Here is a 17,593-nt window from a genome sequence, read left to right on the forward strand (position 1 = left end):
AGGAGATGGAAATGGTCATTTTGTGAGACTGGCCTTGCAGTTCTCTCCTCCCCCCCACCCCCGCCCCCCCCCCCCCACCAATATGTGAACTCAACTCATTCTTGCTGTGGGATAATCTAATGACCTGCAAACCTGAGACCATTCTCAGATAAGGCTTGCCAGAGAAGCAGTCTGTAATCTTGTTAGACTCTGTATCTGGGTCACGTTGTTTAACTGGTTTAAAACTCATCAGAGTTGAACAAAAGCATGAGGCTCGGTGGGAGTGGGGTAGAAACCATACAGTGCTGGTTTTAACCCTGGACCAGAGCCAGTGAGAAGGTGACCTTGAGCCGGTGGGGTGCAGCTATATCAGTTGAATGATGAGGAACACTCTTAGAATCAGGAGCTTCCAATACAAAGCAGCAATAATTCCCCAGCTTATCTAGAGACCAATTATCATGGATGAGGAGGACCCCACAGGCATGTGGAGATCGGAACCACCAGAAGTGCCTGGCCAGTGTAGACTCCTTTCCTAGGCAATAACTTTAATCTTCATTGACTGTTCATGGAGGGTGAGGGAATCCTAGTGCGTCTACACAGTTGGTTAGTTTGTGAACCCACGACAATAAAATTTACTTGTTAGTAAATGCAGATACTCTCTGATCATCACTGCTAAGGGGTAGTTCCTTTAAATAGTATGAAGGTGACCTCACAAAGCATTTTCACAGCAGGAAACCTCAATGTAAGCCTTAAAATAAATAATACATGTCTGCAGAAGAGGAGTGGATGGTCAGGGGAATGCTGGAAATTAAACACACATTCTAGAATAATCTATGAGTAAAATCAGTTTTATTTAATCACAAGCAAAGCCTTTGACAAAGTGCCGTGTATAAGGCTGGTCAAAAAGGCTCATTCGCTTAGCATTCAGGATGAGGTTGAGATTTGATTAGATTAGATATTGGTTTTGTGGAAGATGCCGGAAAGTGGTAGTACATAGTTGCTTCTCTGAGTGTAGACTTGACTAGTGGCGTGCCACAGAGGTTGGTGCTGGCTCTTGTTCTTTGTCATCTACTGTATATCAACGATCTGGATGATAATTTGGTAAACTAGATCAAATTTGTGAATGACATCAAGATTGGGGGTGTAATGGAGAGTGAGGGAGACTATCAGAGCTTGCAGTGGGATCTGGATCAGCTGGGAAAAGGGGATGAAATATGGCAGATGGAATTTAATGCAAATAGTATGAGGTGTGGCACTTTGGAAGGACATACCAGGATAGGTCTTACACAGTGAGCTAAAGGGCACTGAGGAGTGCAGTTTTGGCGCATTAGCCTTTGTAAATTAATGTAGTGGAGAGTGCAGGAGTAGGGATGGTATGTTGAAGTTGTATAAGATGTTGGTGAGACCTAATTTGGAGAATTGTGTGCATTTTGGCTACCTACTTCAGGAAAGAGTGCTGAGAAGATTTACAAGGCTGGTGCCAGGACTTGACCTGAGGCATTTTGAAAAGTTAAATTGGTTAGGACTTTATTCCTAGAATGCAGAAAAATGATGGGAGATTTGATAGAGGTATATAAAATTGAGGGGCATAGATAGAGTAAATACAAGCAGGCTTTTTCTGCTAGCGGAAGTGGTGGATGTAAGTTTTATTTCAACATTTAAAGAAATGTGGATAATACATGGATATGAGGGATATGGAGAGCTATGGTTCTGGTGTGGGGCGATAGCGCTAGCAGGCAGATCAATAGTTCAGCATGGACTAGATGGGCTGAAGGGCCTGTTTCTGTGTTGTAGTGTTCTATTTAGCACTGAGAGAGAACCTCTATATGTAACACTTTACAAATATTGAAATTAGGCAGAAACTTTGCATTTGATATTATCTAAACTCCCAGAACATAGGCAACAAATTATCTTGACAAGTTGCTTTAATTTGGAAAAGTGCCCAAGTTAAACAGTTAACAATTCGTTTAACAGTACAGACATTCTGAAACAGATGATTTAGCAATATTAAAATATGCTGAAGAGTATCAAAAGTAAATTAAGGCAATTTTCAAAATGTTTCTTTCCATACTGAAGAAATGGGTCCTGCCTGGCCCAACGTTAAAACGTGAGGACACTTCGAATGCTTTAAAAGAGAGAACACAGGAAAAAGGATTAAATACAAACTCGAGGTTAAAAAGTTTATTTGCACTCATCATGTAGTTCAATGGGTTGAACCATGAATTACTGTGGCACAGTTGAGCTGTATCTATTTTTCACAAAGATTTGTCTTGCAGAATATAAAACGTGAACCAGTTTCATTTTCCCAAATTATCATTTCATAGTGGTTCTGACAAAGTTTCTTTAACCAGGATCATTAAATCTCTCTTTCCACTGATGCTGCCTGATCTGCTGCGTAGTTCCAAAATTCCTCTTGGTTAAAGCAGTGGTTTGGTAGATGGATACAAGACCTTAGGCCAAATTCATCCCCACCCCAAAGCACCTTCTAACAAACTGAGCTATATTAGCAGTCCGATGCAGTCAGTCTACCCCTCTGAAATGATCTGAAGACAATTAAAAACTGATAATTAAAAATTGCTAATCATTTCCAAATTCTGTGAACAAACTAAAAACACTTAATTCTCACCCAATCAAGAGAATTGTGCATGAAATCTTGACTGAAACATGGTTGATAGAAATCTGTACGCTCAGGTGGAGCATCCTTTCTCAGCAGTCTAGTTTTTTTCTGGGTGTATACTCGCAAGCTCAACATTATTTGAAGAGTATGGTACATCACCTTGTATCCTGGCCAATAATCTCCCTCAACTAATCTACAGCATCTGGTCATTGTCACTGGAAATTGCTGTGCAAACTGGCTGCCACATGCTTACAAGTGATTACAGTTAGTGCCTTCACCAACAATATAGAGTAGTTTCACAACATTGCACAGTGCTAAAAGTGCAAGTTGTTTCTTTAGAAAAGTGGAAAGGCTTTTGGTTAATTTAGTGAGGAGAGAGCTCCCCAGTGGCTGATGAGAATAATTAACAACAATGCAAACTCAAATCAATATATTTAGTGCAAAAGGTGGGATATGTCCTTGTAAACAGTGCTCTGTAAAGTGACTCAGATGGAGAGAGCACGATCACGTTTTCTGATCCCCGCCTTTGAAACAAGATGTTCTCTACACCGCCCAGATGATGGTAACAGCCACTCAGCACATTTTCCATCTTCTGGTCCTTGGCCTGAAAGGACACTGTTCCTAGGTGCTGATACAAGTAAATTGAAGTTATGAGGAATTATATAGTCACCACCTTGACAAGCAAGAGGTTCCGGATACTGGTCATAACTTGGATGAGAATTACTATCCTCAACTCCTTTCTAATTATTTAATACTAACAAAAGCTTTGTCCAGAATGTGCTCAACTTGAATGCCTTTGGCACTCAATTCCTGATTGAAGGTGAATAGCCTCTGCCACCCCCTTCCTTCCATGGGAAAGCCAATCCTGAATCCACACAGCCAACTAGACATCTCCATAAGCATGTTCCGGCTGGACTTAGTCCTTAAACTGCTGGAGAACAGTGCGGAAAAAAACAGGTGCTGTTTTCTCTCAGTAGGGATTAGTTTTTAGTTCCAAGTGCTCCTGCCACCTATTGTCACCCTGCAACCTCATCCTTCAATTTCTTTGAATTATGGAGGGCAGCATGTGTATAAATGTCTCTCCCCGGCAGACTTCATCATGATCATTATGACTCCAGTATTTCTACTATTTTTTAATGTTTCTTAATTGTACACGATTTTTTTTGTGTTCTATCGCTGAGAAGCAGTGAACCATCTGCTTGGCCTATCAGAGTTCTCTTTGGGAACTAGTTGACTTGATCAGCATTTTTGATCTGGCTGTTGTTTATGATTGCATTTAATAAAAAAAAAACAACACTGGAATTACCCCAGCCTCACTCTTACTCCCCCCCCCCCGTTAGTGATTATTCTGGAATTATGAAATTATGGCTAGTAGATATTAAGATGAGGACCAGCCTTCAGGAAATAAAACCTGTTCACAATTTAACTTCAACTGATTCTTTAAGGCTATTGAAACCAGTCTGATTCTATACCATTGAAGACTTCAGGATGAGATCAGGGAACACGTTACATGGCCTTCACCATTGTTAAAATGTTCCTCTGTCACTGAACAAGGCTATTATGTCAGTTAATATCCTCGCCAGTTGTATAGTCTGGTAGCTATTCCTCAACACTAATTGAAGAAGTATATTTTGGGTGGCTGTAGTTTGTGCCTAGAAGCTTTTGGACCAGCCACTTAATATTTAAGTATTTTAATATGCAAAGGAGTTCTGCTAATTAGGCTAGCTTCATATTGTAATTCTACAAAGTTATCCTATCTACATTCAAAATGTTAAAGTAGGTAATTATAGCCATTCAAACTGTGGTTTATTGTTGCCTTTACATTCAAAGAATAGACAAAGTTCCTTGGCATGAGGAGAGAACTAAATTCTCTCCAGAAGATCTGCAGTATTGAATAAAGACTTTTATATCACAGCTTCAGTGTCTCCCTGTAACTCAATTAATAGTCACAATACCCACCCTCAATGCAACATAACAGTAACTTGATTTTGAAAAAGGATCTTTAACCTGAAGCTTTAACCATGTCTCCCTCTCCACTGATGATGCCTGACTTCTGAATGTTTATTCAGGAAAAGCCGAGACAAAATCCTTGGTGGTTGGCTTTGAAAAAAGACTTGTATTTCATGCCCCTTTCAAAATATTCCAATGTGTCTATAAAACTAAGTGTTGGTCACCAACAACGAAGGAAAAATGGAGTTAATCTGCCCAGATTTATCTTCCAAAACCATTAACCAGATCACTTGCTTTATCAGAATATTGGTCACCAAGGATAACTTCCCAGCTTTTCCTTCACAGTTCCATAGATTTACATGCATTCAAGTGTGTAGAGACTGCACGTCTGACACAGTAGCTCTCACATATGCAGACTAGATTTTTTAGCTAAGGTCTCAGGTCCTTGGACCATCTGATCAGAAGTGAGCTTCCCAGAGCCACACCAATTATTTTGGTAAAAACTCTTCTCAGGCTTCCAACCACGTACAGGTATCAATTTTAACCGACGTTTTGATGACAAACTCTGCCATTTTCATCAGGTTAAAGTTGATACTTGTACCTACCTGGAAACCAAAAGAGTTTATTCTTCATATACACCGGGAAAGCAAAGGATCCTTTTTCATTTCAATAAGAAGTTTTAAAAAAATTTACCTCTGGCCAGAATGCATCAGTTCAAAGCTCTCATTGATCTGCTTAAATGGGAGCGTGAAAGTCACAAACTCATCCACCTTTAATTTCTTATCCAGGTATTCTTTCACCAGCTTGGGGATGCTCTCTACACTCTTCCATCCTGTGTAACAAGGACAGATGGATCAACATCAACACTGCTATTACTGCTAGCAATGCACTCCCTCCTGGAGACTATGGAAGTAGATGAAGGTGTAATTCAAAATGAAAAACAAATTTGAAACAAGGATATAATCTGCAGGGCTGTGGTGAAGAGTGGGGACTGGAACCATTCAGAAAACTCCTGCAAAGGACAATAGGAAAAGCATCTATGGAAAATCCTGAAAAAAAGTCTCTTGAGAGAGTCTCATCTCTCATCCCTCAATGTTATGTAGGGTATAGGTAAGCAGTAGAATCTGACAGGAATGAGGGGAGAATAAAATGGAAGTGTATAGGATTGGTGTGAATGGCTGTCACTGACCCAGTAGGCCGAAAGGGCCTCTTTCTCAGCCCCGTGACTCTACAATAAGCAATACAAGCAGAGTTGTAACAGGTTATTGATTAGCTATGGAGTAAAAATGTGCTGTAGATTTCTATGTTCTAAAAACAACCAAACTGTTATACAAAATATGAAACTACAATTTAAAGAATCAAACTGATGAACGTTAGAACCAGCTTGGTACAACTGATGTCTCCAGTTCCAGCCATAGCTGTAGTACAGATGGAAGTCCTGCCCCTCAATGCCACCATATACAAATGGTATAGAAACACAGAAAACCTACAGCACAATACAGGCCCTTCGGCCCACAAAGCTGCGCTGAACATGTCCTTACCTTAGAACCACCTACGCTTACCCATAGCCCTCTATTTTTCTAAGCTCCATGTACCTATCCAGGAGTCTCTTAAAAGACCCTATCGTTTCCACCTCCACCACCGTCACTGGCAGCCCATTCCACGCACTCACCACTCTGCATAAAAAAAACTTACCCCTGACTATCTCCTCTGTACTTACTTCCAAGCACCTTAAAACTATGCCCTCTCGTGCTAGCCATTTCAACCCTGGGAAAAAGCCTCTGACTATCCATACGATCAATGCCTCTCATTATCTTGTACACCTCTACCATGTCACCCCTCATCCTCTGTCGCTCCAAGGAGAAAAGGTAGAGATCACTCAACCTAATCTCATAAGGCATGCTCCCCAATCCAGGCAACAACCTTGTAAATCTCCTCTGCACCCTTTCTATGATTTCCATGTCCTTCCTGCAGTGAGGCAACCAGAACTGAGCACAGTACTCCAAGTGGGGTCTGACTAGGGTCCTATATAGCTGCAACATTACCTCTCGGCTCTTGAAGGCACCGTATGCCTTCTTAACCACAGAGTCAACCTGCGTAGCAGCTTTGAGTGTCCTATGGACTCCGACCCCAAGATCCCTCTGATCCCCCACACTGCTAAGAATCTTACCATTAATGCTATATTCTGCCATCATATTTGACCTGCCAAGATGAACCACCTCACACTTATCTGGGTTGAACTCCATCTGCCCTCCTCAGCCCAGTTTTGCATCCTATCGATGTTAAGTAAATGGAGTTTCTTAGCACATTATTACTCAAATCATTCATACTGCATCTATGTTTGTTCATCCCTGCCAGTCGATCGCAAAGGGGAAAAAAGATTATGAGAGAAAACTGGCAGGGAACATAAAAACTGCTGTAAAAGCTTTTATAGATATGTAAAAAGAAAAAGATTGGTTAAGACAAATGTAGGTCCCCTACAGACAGAAACAGGTGAATTGATTATGGGAAGCAAGGACATGGCAGACCAATTGAATAACTGCTTTGGTTCTGTCTTCACTAAGGAGGACATAAATAATCTTCTGGAAATAGTAGGGGACAGAGGGTCCAGTGAGATGGAGGAACTGAGGGAAATGCATGTTAGTAGGGAAGTGGTGTTAGGTAAATTGAAGGGATTAAAGGCAGATAAATCCCCAGGGCCAGATGGTCTGCATCCCAGAGTGCTTAAGGAAGTAGCCCAAGAAACAGTGGATGCATTCGTGATAATTTTTCAAAACTCTTTAGATTCTGGACTAGTTCCTGAGGATTGGAGGGTGGCTAATGTAACCCCACTTTTTAAAAAAGGAGGGAGAGAGAAACCAGGGAATTATAGACCGGTTAGCCTAACATCGGTGGTGGGGAAACTGCTAGAGTCAGTTATCAAAGATGTGATAACAGCACAGTTGGAAAGCGGTGAAATCATCGGACAAAGTCAGCATGGATTTGTGAAAGGAAAATCATGTCTGACGAATCTCATAGAATTTTTTGAGGATGTAACTAGTAGACTGGATAGGGGAGAACCAGTGGATGTGGTATATTTGGATTTTCAAAAGGCTTTTGACAAGGTCCCACACAGGAGATTAGTGTGCAAACTTAAAGCACATGGTATTGGGGGTAAGGTATTGATGTGGATAGAGAATTGGTTGGCAGACAGGAAGCAAAGAGTGGGAATAAACGAGACCTTTTCAGAATGGCAGGCAGTGACTAGTGGGGTACCGCAAGGCTCAGTGCTGGGACCCCAGTTGTTTACAATATATATTAATGACTTGGATGAGGGAATTAAATGCAGCATCTCCAAGATTGCAGATGACACGAAGCTGGGCAGCAGTGTTAGCTGTGAGGAGGATGCTAAGAGGATGCAGGGTGACTTGGATAGGTTAGGTGAGTGGGCAAATTCATGGCAGATGCAATTTAATGTCGAGAAATGTGAAGTTATCCACTTTAGTGGTAAAAACAGGAAAACAGATTATTATCTGAATGGTGGCCAATTAGGAAAAGGGGAGGTGCAACGAGACCTGGGTGTCATTGTACACCAGTCATTGAAAGTGGGCATGCAGGTACAGCAGGCGGTGAAAAAGGCGAACGGTATGCTGGCATTCATAGCAAGAGGATTCGAGTACAGGAGCAGGGAGGTACTACTGCAGTTGTACAAGGCCTTGGTGAGACCACACCTGGAGTATTGTGTGCAGTTTTGGTCCCCTAATCTGAGGAAAGACATCCTTGCCATAGAGGGAGTACGAAGAAGGTTCACCAGATTGATTCCTGGGAAGGCAAGACTTTCATATGATGAAAGACTGGATGAACTAGGCTTATACTCGTTGAAATTTAGAAGATGAGGGGGGATCTGATTGAAACATATAAAATCCTAAAGGGATTGGACAGGCTAGATGCAGGAAGTTTGTTCCCAATGTTGGGGAAGTCCAGAACGAGGGGTCACAGTTTGAGGATGAAGGGGAAGTCTTTTAGGACCGAGATTAGGAAAAACTTCTTCACACAGAGAGTGGTGAATCTGTGGAATTCTCTGCCACAGGAAACAGTTGAGGCCAGTTCATTGGCTATATTTAAGAGGAAGTTAGATATGGCCCTTGTGGCTGAAGGGATCAGCGGGTATGGAGGGAAGGCTGGTACAGGGTTCTGAGTTGGATGATCAGCCACGATCATACTGAATGGCGGTGCAGGCTCAAAGGGCCGAATGGCCTACTCCTGCACCTATTTTCTATGTTTCTATGTTAATACCGCAGTAGCAGGCCACAGCAAAATCCGAGGTGCAAGATTCTGCCCTAATTTGGGAAGGTCCCACCAACTGTTGTCATTTACCTGCACTCATGGAATGAGCTGCCAGACAACTGGTTGAGGCAAGTAGGTACATGGGTAGCAGGGGTTTAGAGGGACATAAGCCAGACACGGGCAAGTGAGACTAGTTTAGAGGGTGCTTTGGTCAGCATGGATGAGTTGGGCCAAAGGGCTTGTTTCCATACTGTATTACCACATGACTACTGGAAATGGTGAGGGATTAAAGCCAGGAGCTGTGACTAATCAGACGGACAAAGTAAATGCCTGGTGCTGGGTCTTGGACTTCATGCCTATTCCTCATTCTGTCCTGCAGAAGCGTACACACTTTCTGAAACTGGAGCATTACCAAATGGGAGCCTACCACTTTCAGGAGGGAAGGACAGTTCCCAATTCAAAGGGCTAGAACGGAGCAAGGTCCAGTCAGTCAATAATCAAGGACAGTGAGAGTCACAATGCACAGGCGTTACCTCCAAATGCAGTTCCTTTCCAAACACGACCAGTCACCAGCTGGAAGGGACGTGTTGCAATTTCCTGGCCGGCAGGTGCCACACCAATGATGACACTGGTTCCCCAGCCCTTGTGGCAGGCCTCCAGGGCAGCTCTCTGTAGAATTATTTTGGAGGGCAAGTGGAAGGTGACAAAGGGGGGGGGGCGGGGGGAGACAAACAGGAAGCAATACAATTTAGAGGTCACAGGGACAGTTTATTGTAAATGACAAGATTTAGCAACAATGGCGACAACTTCCATTTGTAAAGCATCTGTGGGTCTTGGAGCTTTTTCTGGAGCAAATCCAACCCAATTCCACACCAAGTCAACCAGGGTAGGTGGTCAAAAGCTTGGTTAGAGAGATAGGTATTAAGCCACATCTTAAAACAGAGACAGTGGTATATCAGTGGAGGGAATTCTAGAGGTAAGGGTCTTGGCAGCTGCCAGTGATAGAACAATTAAAATCTCAAGTGGTCCTGAAAAGGCTGAGCAACACACAAAATGCTGTAAGGCTCTGATTTTTAAATGTTTCCAGGGATCACCCACATCCCTCTTTGCAGACTTATCCAGTATAACAACACTGTGCTCTGCGGCTTCCAGACTACCAATCATTTCCCAACATTGTCCCTCATAGGCATCCTTCCCTTCAGTAGTCATGGGCCTAGGCTTTGCAATACCCCAAGACCTCACTGCTCTCCTCTCACCTCTCTAATATGCTCCACAAGACCCACCTACTTCTTTGCAAAGTTTTGGATCAATGGGCCCTACTATCTCTTCAAGAAGCTCAGCATCAAAGTTTGCTTGCTAGCTCTGTTGCAAAACACCTTGTGACAATTTATAGATCAACTTGCATTTATATAAAGTTCCCTTTTACCTCTATTGAGATTGGAGGCTTTATAAATTTAAGTTTAATTGAAATGCATCAAAGAGTGCCTAAAACATTGCAGGAGACAGAACTTTCCAAAACTAAGCTAAACAACTGAAAAAGTGTTATGACTGACAGCTATTTTGGAGGTCACTGATCTGAAATATTAAATCCCTTCCTCTCCTCAAAGATGCTGCCTGACCTACTGACTATATCCAGCATTATATCTCATATTTCCTGTATCTGCAGCTTTGTATTTTATAAAACACCAGCTGAAACTTCCAAAGCCAAGTGTTATAGATTTTTAATTAAACCAGGAGATTAAGGATTATGGAACAAGGCCACGTTATTGAAATTAACAAACAGCTATGATCTCACCATTGCAGAACAGGGTTGACGGGTAGAATAGCCACTTTCCTCAGAGAAAGGAATGATTTTTTTGAAAAAATACCTATCACCCAGTGATTTAAAATAAAACGACGCTAATTCTGCTCAGGTACAAAGCAAGTTCTTTTCTTTAGCAATCACGATTAGACATGGGTAGATAATGAATGGTCCCTCACTCACCATAGTAACGACGTTGCCAATACACTCAAAAGAATAGTCCACTCCCCCATCAGTTAGTTCGATCAAAACTTCCTGAATAGGTTTGCTGTAATCCTTGGGGTTCACACATTCTGTCGTACCAAACTCCATAGCCTTTGCAAACTTGCTCTTGTTGACATCGACACCAATGATCCGGGTGGCGCCTGCAACCTTGCATCCCATGATGGTCGCGAGACCCACCCCGCCGAGTCCAAATACAGCACAGGTGGAGCCCGGTTCGACCTAGGATTCGGGAGCATGAACAGAGTCAGCTGAGCAAACAGTGAAGAGTTCGGCCAGGATTCCAATACATTCCAAGAACAAACAGCTCTTCTCAATGACATTCCCTTAAGGTAATCACAAGAGCAGAAAGCAAATGAAACAGCCATAGGCCACTCAGCCCATCATGGCTGATCCTTCACCTCCACATTACACTCTTGTACTATCTCCTTATTGCTTGAATCCTTGTGTATACAAAATACTATTGATGTCCAAATTGAACATACAGGGGCTCCCTGAGTTACAAATAACCTGATTTACAGAAATCCAACTTTATACAAATTCTTCCATGAATTTTAAAGTGTTTTTCAAGCGAATAGTAATAAAATATTTCAAGGCATTCATTAATATCTGGATGCAATATATATTCTATTAGTTTAATTAGGGCTGCTCATTTAGCTGAGGCAGCATAAGGTTTAAAAAGAGCTCAGGGCCTTTTGGGACCGCAACTGGCTTCAATTACTCAGCAAAGACCAATAAAAAGAAGTGAGGTGCAAGTGAGCGGCTATTGTGGGAGGGGTCAGTGTTGGGAGTGGTCAGGCTTAGGTGAAACCTGGTGGAGGATCTAAATAAGTTTCTGCTAATTTTTTTTCTCTTTCCTTGTGTATTAATACATAGACTGTGAGCCAAGAATGGATCCAATGTAAGTAATATGTTCTTTGTGTGAGATATGGTAACTCTGGGTGACCTCCAGTCTCCCGAATAATGGCATCTGCACAGAGTGCATCGAGCTGCAGCTCCTTAGAGACCATGTTAAGGAACTAGAGCTGCAACTAGATGACCTTCGGCTCATACGGGAGAATGAGGAATGAGTGTGACTGTAGTAGCAGGAAGCAGGTACCTGGGTGACTGTCAGAGGGAAAGGGAGTAAGCAGCCAGTGCAGAATACCCCAGAGGCCATTCCCCTCAATAACAAGTGTAATGCTCTGGTTAAGGACATGTTTTATTGTATCTCTACTGCTATGATGTTGGACATTTTATTTTAGCAGTTTTCTGCAAACACTTCTGTTAGCAAGCTTCGTAGACTAGTTTTTTGGTTTCAGTTGGGATAAGGAGCCATTTGCTCAACTTAAGAATGTTGTGTCAGCCAGTCGGGTTTATCTTGATAACGTGTTGTAACATTCCATCCAGTGGGATGCCTTGGAATATTTGAAACAGCGAGGCAGGATCAGATTTCTTAAACAGTAGTCTTGTTTTGGGTTTTTTGGGAGAAGGTGTGGAGAAGAGCTCAAGGCAAGACCCTTGGAGGATTCCACCTGAAGGGGAGACTCCATTGCAAGGAGTGCTTTGTGCAGACAAATGGTGCTAAGCAGGAAATGCCAGGACTTCTCAGTTAGCCAGCTGGTTTGTGATATTCTTCAAGGGAAGTTCGAACTTTGGCTGGTGATGAGAGTTCAGCGCCATGAGTAAAGTGATACACCCAAATACTACAGAAACAAGCTCCAACGTTTATGTGCACATTTAGATGGTTTAACTGTAACGGGCCCTTTTCTTTTACTATTAATCGTTTGTTAAAGTTGAAATATCCGTAAATATACTTACACAATTTTCTGCCTGTGTAAGGACTTATTTCCTGGTGAGTGATAACTTTGCATGGGGCAGTACTTACACAGCATTCACCACAATTTTTGTTCCCTCATCAGAACATTCCAACTTTCCTGCTAAACAGCCAAGTTTGTTATGAGCCCCGGTTAGAGGGTTACACAAGTATACCGCTTTGGATACTGTTGATGGGGGGTGGGGGGAGAACAGCTTAGGAGTGGGAAGTTGCAGAGACTGGAACTCTGGCTCTATGTCTCAGAAGGGGAATTGTGGGGAAGAAGAAGATTGCATTAGTGATAGAGGATTTCATAATTAGAAGAGCAGGTGGGAGAGTTTGTGGACGTGAGACACCAGGATGGTATGTTGCCTTCCAGATGCCAGAGTCAGGGATATCTTAGATTGGGTCCACAGCATTATAAAGGAGGAGGGTGAGCGGCCAGAGGTCCTAGTACATATTGGCAGCAATAACGTAGGAAGGAAAAGGGAGGAGGTTCTGAAGAGAGAGTATAAGGAGTTAGGTAGAAAGCTGAAAAGCAGGATGTCCAGGGTAGTAACCTCCAGACTGCAGGCCTGTGTCACGTGCCAGAAGGGGTAAGAATAGGTGATCTGGCAGATATATGTGTGGCTGAGAAATTGGTGCTGGGGGTAGAGTTTCAGATTTCTGCCATTGGAATCTCTTCTGGGAAAGGTATGACCTATATAAAATGGACAGGTTACACCTGAACTCCAGGGGTTCAGATATCCCTGAGGGCAGTTTTGCTAGAGCTGTAGGGGAGGATTTAAACTAATTTGGTAGGGGGATGGGAACCAGTGATCAGGCTGACGATGGGGCAGTTGATTTACAAACAGAGGAAATGTGTAGTGAGACTGAGGAAAGACAGGCAGATGATAAGGCAAAATTGCAGTCGGTGGGATGAGTTAAAAGTGTAGCAGGGGTCCAAAAGGCTGATGAATGCAGGATTGAAGTATTTTAATTCAATGCACGCAGAATACGGAGTAAGGTAGATGATCTTGTGGTGCAGTTAGAGATGGACAGGTGCGATGTAGTAGGCATCTGAGTCGTGGATAAAAGATCATAGTTGGGAGCTTAACATCCAAGGACACACATTGTATCGGAAGGACAGGCAGGTAGGCAGAAAGTATGGAGTGGCTCTGTTGGTAAAAAATTAAGTCAAATCCTTAGAAAGAGGAGATACAAGATCAGAATATGTGAAATCCTTGCAGGTAGATTTAATAAACTGCAAGGGTAAAAAGACCCTGATGGGAGTTATATACAGGCCTCCGAACAGTAGCCAGGATATGGGGCACAGATTACAACGGGAGATATAAAAGGCAAAGAAAAAGGCCAGGTTTGAAGGTTGGTGGAGGGGCAGACAGCGTTGAGGAAGAAGGGTGCCTGCAGAAAAACTTAGACAGATTGGGAGAATGGACAAAGAAATGCTAGATGGAACATAGTGTAGGGATCTAAATGGTCTTGCACTTTGAAAGAAGTAATAAAAGCATGGACTATTTTCTAAATGGGGAGAAAATTCAAAAATGAAAGGTGCAAAAGGACTTGGGAGTGCTGTGCAGGATTCTCTAAAGGTTAACTTGCAGGTTGAGTCGGTGTAAGGAAGGCAAATGGGATGTTAGCTTTCATTTCAAGAGGACTAGAATACAAAAGCAAGGAGGTAATGCTGAGGTTTTTGAAAGGCATTCGTCAGAAAAGATGTGCTAACAGAGGAGATTCACAAGAATGAACCCAAAAAAGGGTCTCCCCACTGATCTCCATCCTGGCACCTAGCCCTGCAAGCATACCAAGTGCTACACCTGTCCCTACACCTCCTCCCTCACTACTATTCAGGGCCCAAACAGAATCAGAATCAGGTTTATTATCATCGGCATGTGTCGTGAAATTTGTGAACTGCAGCAGCAGTTCAATGCAATGCATAATATAAAAATAAAAATAATATTAATGATGATCAATTACAGTGTATGTATATTGAATAGATTAAAAATCATGCAAAAAAACAGAAATAATATATATCAAAAAGTGAGGTAGTGTTCAAGGGTTCAATCATCTAGGAATTGATGGCAGAAGGGAAGTAGCTGTTTCAGAATTGCTGAGTGTGTCCCTTCAGGCTTCTGTACCTCCTACCTGATGGTAACAGTGAGAAAAGGGCATTTTGATTTCTCGAATTTCTGGTAATGCACCCCCCCACACCCCATTCCCCCCTCTCACCTCATCTCCTTGCCTGCCCATCACCTCCCTCTGGTGCTCCTCCCCTTTTTCTTTCTTCCGTGGCCTTCTGTCCTTTATTAGATTCCCCCTTCTCCAGCCCTGTATCTCTTGTACCAATCAAATTCCCAGCTCTTTACTTCACCCCTCCCCCTCCCAGTTTCACCCATCACCGTGTGTTTCTCCGTCCCCTCTCCACACCCTTTTACTCTGTCTCCTCATCTTCCTTCTCCAGTCTTGCTGAAGGGTCTCAGCCCAAAATGTCTACTGTACTCTGTTCCATAGGTGCTGCCTGGCCTGCTGAGTTCCTCCAGCATTTCCTGAATCTGCAGATTTTCTCTTGTTTGTGAAAGGGTTAACACATATGTGGAGAGTTTGATGGCTCTGGGCCTGTACTCACTGGAGTTTAGAAGAATTAGAGGGAATCTGATTGTAATCTATGGAATATTGAAAGGCCTAGATAGAGTGGATGTGGAGAAGATGTTTCTTCTAACGGGGGAGTGTAGGACCAGAGGGCACAGCCTGAGAATAAAGGAATGTCCATTTAGAACAGAAATGAGAAATTTCTTTAGCCAGAGGGTGTTGAATCCTGAGAGGAAGTTCCTATATTCTGGACTTTCCAGCCTGAAGAAATAGTCTCTCAAAGTGCAAGTCATCTCTCATTCTTCAAAGGACCTCTCAGTATAGGCCAACTCCACTCGCTCTCTCCTCGTAGGACAACCCCTTACCCCATGAATCAATCCAATGAAGACTCACAATGTCCATCGTCTTTGGACACAAGCAGTATATAGCAACAAGTCCAGTCCAATGTCGGCAATAGTTTGTTTTGTGCTCCAGAACAGAAGCAATTCAGTAACATTGGCTTGAAGATGGGGAAGGTCAAAAACTTTATATAAAAATACCTTGGCTGTGTTGAGTGCAGCTCCATAGCCTGTGGAAATACCACAGCCTAGCAGACAAACTTTATCTAATGGAGCTGCGTCATCTATCTTCGCCAGAGAAATGTCTGCAACAACCGTGTATTCAGAGAAGGTACTAGTCCCCATGTAGTGGTAAAGCTGCTGGCCTTTACAGGTGAATCTGCTGGTCTTATCCGGCATCAGACCCTGGCCCTGGGTCACCCTAATGAGACACAGATAAGTAAGTATTCCACCAACAAAGAGTCATTAATTTTATCACCAATAACCTATAGAATGATAGGACAATGAGATATTCAGCAATAAAAGCTATCAATTTCACTTATAATCACAGCTTCTATACACTTGGAGAAACATCGTATTCACCAGAATTTGTATATAGATTTCTTTAATGAATTTCTCTAGGACATGATTACACCCATCATTTGAAAAAAATCCTTAACAAAGTAATATCTGAGGAGAGAGGAATCGAAGGATTTATCTTTAGGATGGGGTAACGTCATACAGCACAGAAACATGTTCCAGCCCAAATGGGCCATGCCAATTAAGATGTCCATCTGTTAGTCCCATTTGCCTGCGTCTGACCAATTTCTTCTCAGCCTTTCCTATTCACATACCCGTCTGTTTTTTCTGTCTTTATTGTACAAAGACTGCATAGTAACGTAAAGAGAGTGGGGGTTTGTTTAGAGCAGGGGTTCCAACCTTTTTAATGTCATGGACCAATACCATAAAGCAAGGGGTCCTTGGGCCCAGGTTGGGAACCGCTGGTTTAAAGCAAATACAGTAGACCTGACCACTTCTGCCAAAGAACTGTTAGTGTTGAAAAATGGGAGACTGTCCCTTGATAAGACCACTCATTAAATTAGGGATAACCACAAAGAGTGCCACAGTTATAAGCAGTCTCAGAGGTACATGTTAATACTCAAATGGTGTTTCTGGTGCAGAAACATTTGAAAGTCACCATGATAAACCAGGATATTTCAGTCTCACGAGTAGAACAATTAAGAACAGTGAGTCTACCTGATCTTCTGGCAGAGATTGGTCTTGGGATTCAGGCAAAACTTGCATTCCCCACACTGTGGCATGTAAAGAGGAATCACTCGATCACCTTATAAACAAGAGGACAGTACATCAGACAAAATGAAAGCTTTCAGCTCTTCCACCTATCACAGAAGCGATGGGCTTCAGAAATATATTCTTTTATTATTCCACACTGCATTCCAGCAGTGTCAGAAACAAGAACGGGAGAAGGCTGTTCAGCCCCTCTGGTCTAAACTACCATCCAATTGTTATGGCTGCACAAAGTCTGAACTTCATCCAACAGTCTTGATTGTGTAAAACTTAATACCTCCATCTAACGCAAATGTAATCAACCTTAGTTTACTGAATTCCAATTGACTTTGGTTAAACTAACCGTATTCAACTCAACTATAGCTTGTCAATTTCTATTCTAACAAAAGACCCTCCCCCCTTCTCACCCAAGTGTCCTGCTTCTAGACTGTAGACTCAGGTGGACCATAAAGCACTAATGATAATGACCAATGAGCTACAAGACGAAATAGAGAAAGCAGAATCCATCAAGATCCCCACTATCCAGGCCATGCCTCCTTCTTGCTATTACTGTTGGGCAGGATGTACAGGAGCCTTAGGTCCCTCATCACCAGCTTCAGAAGCAGCTACTACCTTACAAGCATCAGGCTCCTGAAACGGCTTGGATAACTTCACTCTCCACCACTCTGAACTGATTCTACGACCCAAGACTAACCTTCAAGGACTCATGTTCTCAATATTATTTTTATTTGCATAGTTTGTCTTCTTTTACA

At 42.6% G+C, this 17,593-nt stretch overlaps 1 protein-coding gene across 1 annotated transcript in view; it reads right to left on the bottom strand.

Annotated features, from left to right (window-relative positions):
• Positions 1-950: 950 nt before the first annotated feature.
• Positions 951-17,593, bottom strand: part of LOC134345742 (alcohol dehydrogenase class-3) — a 30,490-nt gene continuing 13,847 nt past the window's right edge. The window contains exons 4-9 of the mRNA XM_063046899.1: positions 16,791-16,878; positions 15,756-15,975; positions 10,797-11,057; positions 9,346-9,481; positions 5,240-5,378; positions 951-2,104 (exon numbers count right to left, since the gene is read on the bottom strand). Coding sequence (XP_062902969.1) covers positions 2,080-2,104; positions 5,240-5,378; positions 9,346-9,481; positions 10,797-11,057; positions 15,756-15,975; positions 16,791-16,878 — 869 coding nt within the window. The 3' untranslated portion in view covers positions 951-2,079. The remainder of the gene's footprint in view (positions 2,105-5,239; positions 5,379-9,345; positions 9,482-10,796; positions 11,058-15,755; positions 15,976-16,790; positions 16,879-17,593) is intronic.

The sequence above is a fragment of the Mobula hypostoma genome, chromosome 4 (assembly GCF_963921235.1).
Source record: "Mobula hypostoma chromosome 4, sMobHyp1.1, whole genome shotgun sequence".
Classification (NCBI taxonomy): Eukaryota; Metazoa; Chordata; class Chondrichthyes; order Myliobatiformes; family Myliobatidae; genus Mobula; species Mobula hypostoma.